Source organism: Indicator indicator, chromosome 10 (assembly GCF_027791375.1).
Source record: "Indicator indicator isolate 239-I01 chromosome 10, UM_Iind_1.1, whole genome shotgun sequence".
In the NCBI taxonomy this organism is placed as follows: domain Eukaryota; kingdom Metazoa; phylum Chordata; class Aves; order Piciformes; family Indicatoridae; genus Indicator; species Indicator indicator.
This window is the reverse complement of record NC_072019.1, coordinates 25,241,418-25,256,377: the sequence shown is the minus strand read 5'-3', so window position 1 is coordinate 25,256,377 and position 14,960 is coordinate 25,241,418. Positions and strand designations below refer to the sequence as shown.

The 14,960-nt window shown below is 41.0% G+C and overlaps 1 protein-coding gene across 1 annotated transcript in view; it reads right to left on the bottom strand.

Annotated features, from left to right (window-relative positions):
- SLC44A5 (solute carrier family 44 member 5) overlaps positions 1-2,660 on the bottom strand; it is a 40,260-nt gene extending 37,600 nt beyond the window's left edge. The window contains exon 1 of the mRNA XM_054384139.1: positions 2,624-2,660. Within this exon, the coding sequence (XP_054240114.1) occupies positions 2,624-2,660 (37 nt within the window). The remainder of the gene's footprint in view (positions 1-2,623) is intronic.
- Positions 2,661-14,960: the final 12,300 nt, after the last annotated feature.

The window sequence follows — 14,960 nt, the reverse complement described above, 5'->3', positions numbered from 1 at the left end:
GTAATCCGTACACCCTTGAATATGGTTGTAGCTTTACACGAATCTCAGAACACCTTGAAGGTCAAGGCATGGCCCTCATAGAAACAGGCAGTAACATCTGGCCAGAGTGCGCAGATGGAAGGAGTCAAAACACGACACATTTTTTCCACATGGCTACCCTGGTTAGCACAGTTCTGATTGATTCACTTTACACATAGGCAAACTATATTAAGAAACCTCCAAATACCTAACCCACCAAGCTGTGCTCCGAACCTGGAGTCGAGTAAGAGGAATTACAATGTGATTTCACTTGGAAACAAGTAACAAAAATTTACAGTAGAATTTCAGTTTTCAAGTTTCAAGCCACTGTATGAAAAGCAGGAAGTAGTCCTTCATTCAGCAAATGGGGATTTTGATTTTTCCTTTTGCACTTAGCTGTTCAGTTTTATGTTTTGTTTTTTTTTTTAAGCTCAGTAATTATGGAGATTTACTGAACCAAACTTTGTGCAAGGAAAAATTACTTCTTCATTCACATGTCAATGTTCCAATACAAATTACTGGTTTAGAGTGTTTTCTCGTCTTCTGAATATCCCTTGCATTAAAGGGTGTCACCAGCCTAGGCTTTGCCCTGCCCACAGAAAAAAAGACCTATTTCCTTCAATTAGAGAACAATTCAGCAACTTCTCAAAAGCAGAATTTACTTCTTGATTAAATGACAGACGTTGTTCCTGGTTTATATCAGAAAAGCTTTATCAAAATTCATACAGCCCAGTAAAATAAACACAGCAGATAACAAAACTTTATTTGCCCTTCATTCAAGGTTTTCAGGTCCACCTCACCAAGCTTCTAAAACAATCACTGGAAAAGGAAGGGACAGAACTGCACAGAATATTCACCACAAACAGAATCAGAGATTCATGGAATGATTTGTGTTGGAGGGGAACTGAAAGATCATTCAGTTCCAAACCCCCCTGCTATGGGCAGGGACACCTCCCACTAGAACAGGTTGCTCAAGGCCCCATCCAACCTGGCTGTGAACACCTCCAGGGAAGGGACATCCACAACTTTCCTGGGCAACCTGTTCCAGTGTCTTTTCCTACACATTAGGCACTGTTTACTTTCCAGACAGAAAGGAGAGATTTCTGATCTCCTTGGTATGGCAAGATTCTCAGAAACATTGCAGATTTTCAGCAGGGGAGCCACAGACTTCTGATTTGCTTGCAGATGTTTCTGCAGTCCATCTATGTTGTACTAAGAAAGCCTGTTGGGATGGGTAATCTCCTGAGCTTCCTGAAGGTAATGGGCTTCCAGAAGTGTCCCTTCCATAAGGTGATCATTGCTATCAGTGTGTCAATCATAGTAAATAGCTCAAGTTTTGTTACTCATGTTGTACCTGTGTACTTCTGAAATAGAACCAAGGAAATGCACACCAAATGATGAAAGTGCAGTAGGTGAACACATTCAAGTGTAGTAGGTGAACTCCACAATTCTGTTACAATGAAGACTAATATCCACTAACTAATAGGGCAAGGAAATAAACCCAAAGTACTTCAGAAAACAAGCTGACTGAAATGGAGGCTTTCATCTCCATCAGGCCAGAGAAGGGATGCTGTGAGATAGTAACAGTCATTAACAGCTGTGAAATTATTGCAGTCCTGCAAACCTCTTCCAAGTGCTGCTCCTCACTGGCAGCCCTCAGGCTGCTTCCTGTGGCGCTGTGCGGTGCCAGACTGCTCAGACCTTCACTCTGCTCTAGACATAAATCCATTACAGAGTATGGCAGTTTATCTAGGAAAAGGTAACTCTATTCTAAGTTAAAAATCACTGACAGAAGTAGCCTTTAGCATCACTGGAATATTCCCTACCAAGTGTGATCATAGTTTCATGGAACAACAACCACCACCAAAAAAAAAATCCTGTTTGTCTCAGTCTCACTTTTTTAAATTAGTTATCAAATTCTCTATTGAATTACCACTGTTGTTTAAAAACTAAGACTCTTTGGAAGTGAAACGCAAAGTTTTGGAAGTGAAATGCAAATTATTTATGTTATTACTATCTACATAGCCCCTGCTAAAAGTAAACCACTTCCTCAAATAGCCCAAACACATTTAGAAAGGAAGCTTTAGGAGTTTGATATGCAGAAGGAAGAAAGCAATGGTGTAGGGTACAGACTATCATTTTTATGCTAAGACTAAAAACTGAGCTATTCACTCTTTGCAGACGAGATGGATCTATTGCATAGGCTGCTTTAGAACAGAAAACTTCAACTTTGTAATGTTGAATTATCATTACAAGAAGTATTTCACAAGATATCTCATTTACCAATTCTGAATCAAGACAGCACATAAATTTGAGTGTTGCACTTTATCACTGTAATAATTTTTAAAAGCAAATCTAAATTACTTATCTAAAATAAAATAAAATTTTATTTTATACATATACAAAGTTTACATTTGATCTTCAATTTACATAAACTCATAAAAGTCAAGCTGGAAAAAAAAGAAGATACTGCTAATAACTGAAGAAAAAAACATTTGGGGCTGGATCCAAGCCCATTAAAGTCACTGAAATAACACAGTTCAAGTAAATGAGATATTGATTAGGCTATTAAGAATTTTCCCAAGCAAACAAGCAGGTGAATTACCATGTTTTCCATAGTAGTTTTCTTCATCTCTGTCCATGTCACTGTACCTGCATCACTTCAGCAAGCTGCCTGTGTGAGGTATTAACTGTGGGCCTCTGTGTTGTTAGCACCTTTCCCCAGCAAGCACAGATATGCAAAAATACTATTTAAATAGGTTTTCTTAAATACAGCTGAGTGTCAGTGATTTCACCAATGAAAATGGAAATTCACAAAGCAGGCAGCTTCTGTGCATGGGAAGTTATCAAGCAGTGCCTGGCCACCTACAGCAACCGAGGCTGATAGCACGAACACTTCTTATCAGCTTGCATTAGTGGGTGGTAAGCAGAAATGGAAACGTCTGCACATGAATGTCACTAGATCTCATGGAAGTCAATGCAACCAAAAAAATGGCCAATGATTTGCTAACTGAGAATAAGGTATCACACTGCCAGTAATTATTGTGCTTTTCCAGTCTGTGCTACTGTGAGAGGAAAGCCTTTACATATCGCAGCTGGCCAAACCACACTCATCACTAGCTCCCCAATGTGCAAGTCATGCAAGCACAAACCCCAAGATTTATCCTGACACATTCAAGTCCAAAATGCGCACTGTCTGCTAAGACATTTTCATTCCTGTCAAGTGGAACATTTATCTATAGTGGTCATCATTTACTAAATTGTTTTCTTAATCACTTTGTATTTCTGCACTGCACAGAAGTGCGGAATAGAAGAGTTCGCACTAGAAAATCTTAGTGTTGTTAACGTAGATACTCTATGGTGTAAGGAAGTACAAGGCATTATATTGACCCAAAAGCCTGAAGCCATTTAAAAAAGAAGCAAGCTAGCAATCTCTCCTTTTAGCCACAAAGAAACAATCCCCATATGGTGATTCTGAGCAGTATGAAACATCCATTCTCCGTGGAATCACTAAAACAACAATTGAATAATTTTGTAATGAGAAACACATACACTTGAATATGCATTCCTATGATAATCTTACAAGGGTTGAACTCCATGCAGGAACAACAAAAATCACATTTTAAAATGGCCTGTCATAGTGCAGTACAATGACAAAGAACAATCTGGGATGTATCAACAAAGGTGTGTCCAGCAGGTCGAGGGAAGTTCTTCTCCCTCTCTACTCAGCCCTGCTGAGACCACACCTGGAATACTGTGTCCAGTTTTGGGCTCCCCAGTTCAAGAGAGACAGAGACCTGCTGGAGAATGATTAGGGGACTTGAGCATCTCCCATATGAAGACAGACTGAGATCCCTGGGGCTGTTTAGTCTGGAGAAGAGAAGACTGAGAGGGGATCTGATCAATGGCTATCAATAGCTGAGGGGTGGGTGTCAAGGGGAGGGGGCCAGGCTCTTGTGGGTGGTTCACAGTGATAAGATAAGGAACATTGGGTTCAAACTAGAACATAGAAGATTTCACCTCAACAAGAGAAGAAACTTCTTTCCAGTGAGGGTGACAGAGCACTGGAACAGGCTGCCCAGGGGAGTTGTGGAGTCTCCTTCTCTGGAGACTTTCAAAACCCACTTGGATGCATTCCTGTGCAGACTATCCTATGTGATCCTGCTCTGGTGGGGGGGTTGGACCTGATGAACTCTTGAGGTCCCTTCCAACCTCTGATATACTGTGAGACTGTGTGATACTGTGAAATGATGGCTGTGCTCTGAAGTCACAGTCCATTTTCCCATTTTGTTATTACAGAACTTCACAGCAATGTTCAATGTTTACCCAAAGAGTTACTCAGTATAACCAGTAGATAATAAAATGAGGATGTAGACTGATTTATTGCAGAATATTAACCATTGACTGAACTCTCACACTTAACTGCCTCCCAAGACTTCCTGCTGTCCTTATGCAAATGCTAAGGAAAAGCAGAGAAGCCAAGTGACTGTAATCCTACTGTGCTCCTACTTGAGTCTGCAGCTCTGTCAAAGGCTGCCTCAGTAAATCTCAATATAGCACAGTAACAGAAGGCCCTGAACAGACACTGCTGAACACAGATGTACCCCAGCTAGCATGGCATTTGGCCAGCAACACACTACCCGACTCTAATCAAATGGCATTTCTACTTTAATAACTATTAGCTTATTCAGGTCTCTTCCTTGGTGTCTGGTCAGCAATTACATGTATCTGTGGCTAGAAAAGGTGTGTGGTTTTATTTTTTTTTAGAAAGTTGTTGGAGCTGCACATGTGTGTGTTGCTTCCCTCTACTAGAATGAATAGGTATGATCAAGACATTCAAAGCCTTCCTATAATATGCCTCAGCAACAGCAATGCCTCCTTCAGGACAAGTATATACAAGCTTCTCATTCCCTGCTCAAAGATACAAGCACACAAGATGGTTGGACTCAATGATCTTAGACTTTTTTTCCCACCTAAACACTTCTGTGATTCTAAGCCAACAAAGCAGGCTGATAATGAATGGTCAGGGTGTATTAGAATTGAAGGAGGTTCATCCCGATAGATGTTTTTAACAAAAACCATATGAATCACAGGATGTTAGGGGTTGGAAGGGACCTCTGAAAATCATCAAGTCCAACCCCCCTGTCACAGCACGACCATAGAATCTAGCACAGGAACACATCCAGATGGGTCTTGAAAGTCTCCAGAGAAGGAGACTCCACAACCTCTCCGGGGAGCCTGTTCCAGTGCTCTGTGACCCTCATAGGGAAGAAGTTCCTCCTCATGTTGAGGTGGAACCTCCTGTGCTGCAGTTTATATCCACTACCCCTTGTCCTTTCACAGGGTGCAACTGAGCAGAGCCTGTCCCCTCCCTCTTGACACCCAGCCCTCAGATATTTATAAATATTGATTAAATCCCCTCTGTCTTCTCTTCTCCAGACTAAAAAGCCCCAGGTCTCTCAGCCTATCCTCACAGGGCATGTGCTCCAGTCCCTGCCATTCTAGGTAGGGGTGGGAAAACACAAAAATAACAAAAGTTCTTGCACAATCCCTTTCAGAAGCAGAAGCTTCTTGAACACTTATGAAAGTCTAATCTTTGTAAGTTTCACAGTTTATTTTTGCAAAGAATCCATATGGATGTTTGAAATGTAGAGCTGTTTATTAGCAGTCAACTGAATTTCACTTAAACATGATTCTTTTTTAGTCAGTCTTAAGCTGCATTGTAAGTCACATGCAATGTTCTTTATACAGAAACAGCCTCATGATCCTACTAATATAAGACATCACTGTAGGACACAAGCATGCAGAAGCAGTCCATTAAGTCAAGAGATTGACAACAGTATAAAAACAGCTCTGCCAGTAAGTCTTGTACCCAGTTTACAGGGCTTTTATCCTCTTTGAAAGACTCAGATATAATTTTGTTATGAGATCATACACCAACACACAGTTATATTTTAGTTACAATAAAAGCACACTTATTATTCCTCTCTTGTGTAATAAATCATATTAAATGGCAGCTGCCTTTGAATTATTTTTGTGACAGTAAGAGCCTTTCTGTTTGTTCTGTTTCAGCCAGAAAGACAACATACCCTGCATTTCATTTTTAAATCCCAAATAAGCCAAACTTTCCTGACTCTGGGGTTTAGGTTGCTTTTTTCATTTCCTGTTCCTAATTAGTCACATATCTGGAGAAGCATGATGTCCTCCATGGCACAGCCACAAGACACAGTGAATAACTACACTGCTCCTGTTTCAGTGTGTGTATTGGCTGTTCCCCCAAATTATTCTTTAGAGATTAAATAACGTCTGTTCCTTTGTCTCACAGCTTCCAGTTCTTACTCTTGCTCTGGGACTGTTGCAGCCACAAGTTCTGTGGAATTTCCAAGCAAAGACACTTCTGAAATGAGGCAAAGCATGCAAAGAGATTACAGGTGAAATGGTCACAAGTGACATGGAAAAGGCTGAGGTTCTCAATGACTTTTTTACCTCAGTCTTCACAGCAAAGGCCTCCAGCCACACTCCTGGAGTCATGGGAGCTAATGGCAAGAACCAGAAGAACTGCCCATCATAAGTGAAGATCAGGTTTATGATCACCTGAAGAACCTGACAGTGTTCAAGTCCATGGGACCCGACAGGATACACCCACAGGTACTGAGAGAACTGGCAGAGGAGGTTGCTAAACCCCTCTCATATTCCAAAAGTCCTGGCAGTCTGGGGAAGTCCCCACAGACTGCAAAAGGAGAAACATTACTCCCATTTTCAAAAAGGGTAAGAAGGAAGAACCAGGGAACTACAGGCCAGGCAGTCTCACCTCTGTGCCTGGTAAGATCATGGAGCAGATTCTCCTGGAGGAACTACTGAGACAGAAGAATAGTGAAGAGGTGATTGGGTACAGTCAGCATGGCTTCACCAAGGGCAAATCCTGCCTGACAAACCTGGTGGCCTTCAGTGAACAGGTCACAACATTAATAGATGAGGGGAGAGCAACTGATGTCATTGACCTGGACCTGAGCAAAGCCTTCCACACTGTCCCACACCACATCCTGGTCTCCAAACTGGTGACACATGGGTTTGATGGGTGGACCACAAGATGGATAAAGAACTGGCTTGATGGCTGCACCCAAAGAGTGGCTGTCAACGGTTCCATGTCCCAGTGGAGGCCAGCGACAAGTGGAGTCCCTCAGGGCTCAGTCCTGGGACCAGGCTTGTTCAACATCTTTGTCAGTGCCATGGACAGAGGCATTGAGTGCACCCTCAGCAAGTTTGCTGATGACACCAAGCTGTGTGGTGCAGCAGACAGGCTGGAGGGAAGGGATCCATCCAGAGGGACCTGGACAGGCTGGAGAGCTGGGCACAAGCCAACCTCAGGAGGTTCAACAAGACCAAGGGCAGGGTCCTGCAGCTGGGTGGAGGCAATCCCAAGCACAAATGCAGGCTGGGCAGGGACTGGCTGGAAAGCAGCCCTGAGGAGAGGGACTTGGGAGTGCTGGGGGATGAGAAGCTCAGCAGGAGCTGTCAGTGTGCACTTGCAGCCCAGAAAGCCAACCAGAGCCTGGGCTGCATCAGGAGAAGTGTGGCCAGCAGGGCCAGGGAGGTGATTCTCCCCCTCTGCTCAGCTTTGCTGAGACCCCACCTGGAGTACTGCATCCAGGTCTGGAGCCTCTATTCCAAGAGGGATCTGGAGATGCTGCAAGGTGTCCAGAGAAGGGCCACCAGGATGAGCAGAGGGCTGGAGCTGCTCTGCTATGAGGACAGACAGAGAGTTGAGGCTGTTCAGTCTGGAGAAGAGAAGGCTCTGAGGTGACCTTCTTGTGGCCTTCCAGGATCTGAAGGGGGCTCCAAGAAAGTTGGGGAGGGACTCTTTAGGCTATCAGGGAGTGACAGGACTTGGGGGAATGGAATCAAGCTGGAAGTGGGGAGATTCAGACTGGAGGTGAGGAAGAAGTTGTTCCCCATGAGAGTGGTGAGAGCCTGCAATGGGTTGTCCAGGGAAGTGGTTGAGGCCCCACCCCTGGAGGTGTTTGCAGCCAGGCTGGATGAGGCTGTGGCCAGCCTGCTGTAGTGTGAGGTGTCCCTGCCCATGGCAGGGGGGTTGGAACTGGATGATCCTTGTGGTCCCTTCCAACCCTGACTGATTCTATGTTTGGCCCAGAAGACTAGGGTAAACTCTAGAACAAAGCAAGATGCTATCATACAGCTATGTTTGGAGGAACAGTTTTGTTAAATCCTTACTTTTCCCAACATTTTTACTTATTAATCCAGCTAGGAAGGGTGCTTGGTCCTAAAACATTCTATCATGTTTTTGGAAAAAAACAGCATCTAAAATATAGTCTTTGATAATGCTTTAACTGGACAAAAGTGATGTTCTGAAATAAGCACATGCTTCCCATCCAGGATCAGAAGAAACCAGTATCAGTAAAGCCTATACTGCTTTATTCCAGTTGATCTAAGACAGATACTAGCCAACGACTTTTTTTCTCCTAGATGAGTCTCTAGTCCTAAATATCATTACATAGCATTGCAACCTTTTATAATTTATCTTATGCTGTAAAATTGTGCATGCAGAGACCATGCCAGCTGAGATCTTTTCTATAAACCTCTAAAATAACAACATTAAAATAACACTTTCACGACCTCAGAAGGAGGGTATTATCTATCAGCATTTACCATTAATTATTAAGCCATTGCACTGTTTCTACTGGGAAAGGAAGAATAATTACACACATTTTTCAGATACAAAATTCTCAGGTGGAGGAAACAAAAACTGGATTATTCTGGGCTTTGTGTACATCGTTATTTGCCACTATTTTATTTGTACACATGCATTCAATAACTCTGCAAACAAGGGGACAGTCAGACCCACAACCTTTAGAATAAACCAGTGTCTAATTCACAAAAGCCATCCTGAAACTGCTGTAATAAGAGCTTTAACAGCAATGCATAGCTTTGAAATCTGTCCTCGTCTGTATACCAAGCCTTTTTCTAATGGCTACTGATTTAAACTTCAGAATGGCCAGTGGCTGCCTGGGTTTGGTTAGCTGAATTTATCTGGTGAATTAACGTTCTCTGTGAAAATTAAGACATGAAAAACTCTAATGTAGCATGCTTTAAAATGACCAACACAAAACACACATAGTTTTCAAGTGTCTTAGGTTATTTACTTATGGAATTATGGAAAAATGTTTAATTTTTTTCAGTCATGACAGTAAAATAAGGTTATATCTTTTATTCTTTTTTATAAAATGCAACATTTTAAATGCAACTTGTGTCTTGAAAACATTTCAGCCATCCAAATTTTAAAGACAGCTACTTCAGTTTTAATTCCTTTTTTTGCCTCCTCATGTCTTGCCCGCTCTGTTTCTGGTGTGTACTGCCCTGATGCTGGCATAGGATATGTGCTACTCTTCCATCTCAGCAGCCCTCTGGCAACATACCTGCTGTGCACGTCTGGCAAGCAGTGAGTTCACTTTTACAGCTAGGACCTCACTTCTAGGAGGAAATGTATTTGTGTAGGTGAGCATAGGAATTTGAAAATAATCTTCTAGGGGTTTGGGCGACAACAAATAAAATCCCACCACTATTATTACAGACTAAATGAGCCTCATACTGAAATCCAAAGGAAGGCATAAATTAAACAAGATAACCTTCAGCTCCAGAACAAGATGTAATTTATTGTTGAGGAGAAATTGGACTATTAATACTCCTCTACAATACATTTTTAGGACTAGCAATGTATTCCACTAAACGTTTAGCATTCTAGTGGACCTTTGATAATGACTGTAATTTTCCTGTGAGTTGGAAGCTCTGTCCTATGCAATTAATTACTTCCAAATTGAGAAAATTCATAGATTTTCACAGATGTTCCCTTAAGAACTAAGATCAAATAGCAATTTTAAATTGGCTCTTATAGTCTATTAAATTTTTTATACTAACCAGTGCCTAGTAGAAAACAACTATTATAGTTTACACAGTACCTTCAAGTTAAAACTTATTTTGCAAAGTCAAAATTTCTTTTAGATGTAAATGGAGTGCTGGAGCCATTGGAAGGGAAGAGTAAGTATTTAAGTTCCAAGCCACGGAAATTACATGGAGCTATTCATTTGAGTAATCTGCTGACAGAAGTATATCAATGAAGTTCTGCTTCTTCAAGTAACATTAAGAAATTGCAGTAACTTCTAGAAATTGCAAGACAGACATCCTGATTCACTCAAACTACTGCCTTTCTTTTTTTTTTTTTTCTTTTTTTAATAGAATATACAAACATTCACCCCCACAGTCCTTTATTCTGCAAGAAAAGGTGACACGTCTATAAAGTAGCTTCTTAACATGTAGCATAAAGTCTCTGGAAAAACTGCTCTAGTACTTTAATGCATGACTTTTGGAGTCTTAGTCCTCCAGCCCATGGAAATCTGACCTGTCAACTGCAGTCAGTTATGCTTACAAGAGAAAACACAAACACATCCAGAAAATCTGCCTGCACAGGTTGGAGAATCAGTAAGATTTTACTCAGACTCCTTAACAGGTCTTTGGATGTCATCAGTAATCTTTATTGGCAACCTGCTGCAACACATTTTCTGTGGTTCCCCCTACCACCCTGCATTTTGTACTCAAAATAAACCCATTTTTTTCTTGAACAGAGACTGAAAAAAACTGGAAACAAAACAAGATGTTTTCTGCCCTAATTCAGGTCTATGCCTTAGGCACCGCTGTTTGGACCACACATAACCAAGAGCAGTGCAAGCACCATGACCCTGCCTGGCCTCAGCATGGCACAGCTGGGGACTGTCCTCCATTCCCTGGCTCTGGAGAGAGGCTTCATGCAGTGCTGCAGAGGCCTCTCCCTGCGAGCTGCACCACAACCATGCCTGTGCCAGGCACCCAGCTGCCTGAATGATGTCCCAGCAAGCCATGCCAGTGGCCATGCCAGCCTTGCCTCCTGCCCACCAGCTGGCTGAAGGCCTGGGCTCATTCCTTATCCCCAGGCCATCCCTGCTGGATCTGCCTGGGTGCCATGGAACAGGCACCAGCCATGAGACCCCTGTCCTGCCCTGCCAGCCAAGTCATGGGGCTTGCTGTCTGGCTCCCCAAGGCAAACCAGGTCCCAACAGCAGCATCAGTACATGAAGAGTGACTATTTCATTCTTCTCAAAGAACAACACATCAGAAACTCAAGCACATTTAACATCAGTAAAACTTTTCTCTTGAAAGAACACCCTCCACAATGATTTGAAGGGTTGTTTCACTCAAACATGTCTGAAATACCAATAGATAGTGCATACAGAGCAATATCTGCTAAATCACACCACATTAGTCTGGACAATTTAACATATCACAAATATGTTGATGGTTTAAAGCATTTCCAAAAGCTAGAAAATGTTTTATTTTCCCTTTACAAAGGGTGTATTTTAAACCATGCACACTGTTCTGCATGGAAGTCTAAACCATCTGATTGCATGACCAATTTTTGCACATGGTTGCTAGTATCTGGTATGATATTAGAATACAAAAATAACTGGTTGTCTTGGTTTCAGCTGATTACAATGTTAGGCAAATGATAAATTTGACAAGAAAATAAATGACTCACTGATAACATTAGAAAGCCTTTTCATGAGACACTTGCTAATTCACTGGCTATTCTCTGCACAGATGAACACACCTTGTAGAGTAGTCTTTCGGGGGGTTTTTTTAAAGAAAAATTGATATAAAGAAAACTATTCAGATAAAGATTTGGTGACTCATGACTATTGCTGTTTTGACAGAGGCTAAAATTTATAACGCTGTACATAAGATGCATTGTCATGAATGCACGCCTTTGTGAAAGCAGTCCATGTGCAGTGCACTGGCTGTTCTAATGAACAAAGAACCAGCTCTCCATGGCTGTTTTTGAACCATTAGATATGCAGTTACAAGTGCAGTTTGTAAGATTATGTTAATTAGATCTAGTATTTGAATAGGCAGCCACATTTTCATTTATTTGGTCTTCCTTTCTGAGACTACTGCTATTTACTGTAGGATGTGCGCCGTGGTCTCACCGGCGTTAACAATGGCTCTGTATATCTGGAACAGTGAATATATTCACAGAACAATAACAAGGGTAGATTTAATTTAAGGATTTCTTTGAGCAAACAAATCCCTTAGAGTTGCTTAGAAATGGTCAAAAGTGACCCTTTGTTGCAAGTTTTTTTCCCCACTTATTAATAAAAACCGAATGTCCACTATATTCTCTATTTTGTCTTCATAAAAGAGAAAACAACCCTCTGTTATCAAAAGCCTGAGTTTAAACAAAGCCAAAAGTGTTGTTCTTAGGCAAAAGACAGGGACTGCGACTATTGATATTTTCAGTCTCTATAGACTGGTCTGCATCCATTGAGCCAGGTTCTATTCTTAGTTAATAAAATTGTTAATAATGAAGTAATCCAACATGAGTTAAAGGTTTTCGTTCCTAAAAAGGGACTTGTCAGCATTTCCAACATAAACAATCAATGAGATTTTGTTACACTGACACACAAAATAATGTCTCCATACATCTAATTATTCAGAGTTACAACTGAAAAAAAAAATACAATTTGAACAGTGATCTGAAAATCATTTGAAGGATTCTGAGTGGAAGAGGACTGAGTCTGAAAAACTTACCATTAGATAGATATTTAGAAAAAAATGTATAGGGTGACTCTTTAACTTGTGTGTAAAGTAACTTGAAATTATATTCTGCAGATATGCATCTCAAATCCTCTGTACAGAGCACTGTGCATGACGAGAAACAACCTGTTCACACAGAAGCAGGTGTCAAGTGACCATCCAAAGCACAAAGAGCTGGCTCAGACTCCCCCATCCATTTCAGTGGCAAAACACATGATGTGCTCACTGCACAAGGCTCATTTTATTCTAACTGGTTTGCAGACTTCCCAGTTTGTGAGGCAATTAGGAACACATTTTGTATTGCTGTTAGTATATCAGTTTAGAACCAAACCAGCTGAAGAATGTAGTCCTGGATGTAAATTCAGAAATACAAATGTCGTATTTAACAGCCCTGAATCATACAATGCTCAGTTTAGACTAAATGATCATAGGAATAAAACCCATATCTAAGAATCACTAGATGTGGATCAGCCAATGTGGAATTAGTGAAGAGGTGATTACAAAAGGTAAAACCTGCAGGATCATTTCTATAATGCTTCCTACAGTCTGCACAAACACACTGTTCACAAGAAAGGCTACTCAATGTTAGCCCAGCCCAATGGCTGTTTCCATTATGGGAATGTTAGCATGGGCCCTAGTAGCAACTTAAGAGAATGCTCAGGATCCAAAGGCTGGACATCGTGCCAAATGAGTGCTGGTTCAGAACCCCACTGTTTTCTGAGAGAGAAGAGGTACTCTTAGAGGTTTTGTAGCAACTCCAGAGTACTACTCACACTTTATACATAAACTACATAAAAAGTATATCCCAGCTCCTAGGGAAAAAAAAAAACAACAAAATCAAATCACAGCCCACAGCAGATGTGAATATTTAACGTGAACTTTTAACACGTGAATATTCACTGCAGTGACAAGTAACTTCTGTAAAAGAAACATCTCACAGATAAATAAAAACATGACCAAAGTAGGAGGTAAAATATGATTTGGGGAGATTTTCAGAACAGATTAATCTCAGCCACGCTGTAAAGTTTAAGATCGCAGCAAAAACATAAAAAAAGATGAAAGCCATAAAAATAAGGATTCGTTTTACTCTGCTGAATGGTCAGAAAATTCCTTTCCAGCCCCAGAAGTGAAACGTGCCATACCTCTGTACAAAAATCACAGAAAAAAAAAGAGCTTTTTGCATCCCAGATTCAGCTTTATGCACTTCAGATGCCCCTTAACATTTTAAAGAACAATAAGAAAGAAAATCTTAAAGGATGTAAGAACTCACTGACTAGAACTTCTGCTGCTATTTTCTCAACTCAAAACACTTAGTATTAGGCTCAGATGTCTAAAGCTGGTCTCTAGTTCAATCTCCAATGTATTCCTATGAATTGGTATCATATGCTTGGTAAATATTAATAATTGTGTAGATTATAACTGGAAAGTAGAGCTCCTGCTTTTACAAAACCCTACTGGGACAAAGTTTTATCATCCTTTGAAAAGTGCGAAACCCTAGAAATGAGAAGGGAAGTAAATCCTGAAAATGGAGCCCTTAGCATTATGATTTTGTTGCTGAAACCACCGCAATGCTTTTCTTCTGTTAGGGGTATCTGGTGCTGGAAAGTTTAGACAAGAAATAATCATAATAGTAATAAACCATAACTAACAAATTATTGTGCTTCCCGTCCCAATAAAACCTGTATTTAAAGTGGCACATAAATGTTAACAACCATGGTACTCACACTTTTCTCTGACCCCTACAAAGTCAGTTTCTAGTACACAGATACCAAAAAGATGCACTGAAATCTACTCTGTCTTTGGCCCTTAGCAAATGCTGCAAAGCACACTTTGCTACATTGAAGGTTACAGCAGCAAAACTGATTTCTGTGGCCAGCAACTGTTACCAGTGCCAGGAAGAACTCTACTCTCTACTTTGCCATGGCATGCTGATAGAACACACTTGCAGACAGGGTGGGTCCCAGCACTCTTTTCATGGCCTTTAAAACCATGTGTAAATTGGAATGGAGCTTACAGAATGCATTACCCTAGTACATTAATCTAACCTCTGAAGACCTTGAGGGAATTGCATATCAACACAAATTTCATGGTCTGCAGTCTGAATTTGCCTTCTACAGTGAACCACCACACCACACCACTCATTCTGATGAGCCTCTGGTTGATAGGAACAAAAGGTATTGTAAAACTAAACTGTCAGCGTGTGAAGGGAAGATTTCACAGGCTGTGTTTATAGCCTACACTTTTCCCTTACCTTTCTGTTCATCCACTAACTTCTTTAAAAAAGGAAAGTGAAGAGGAAGACA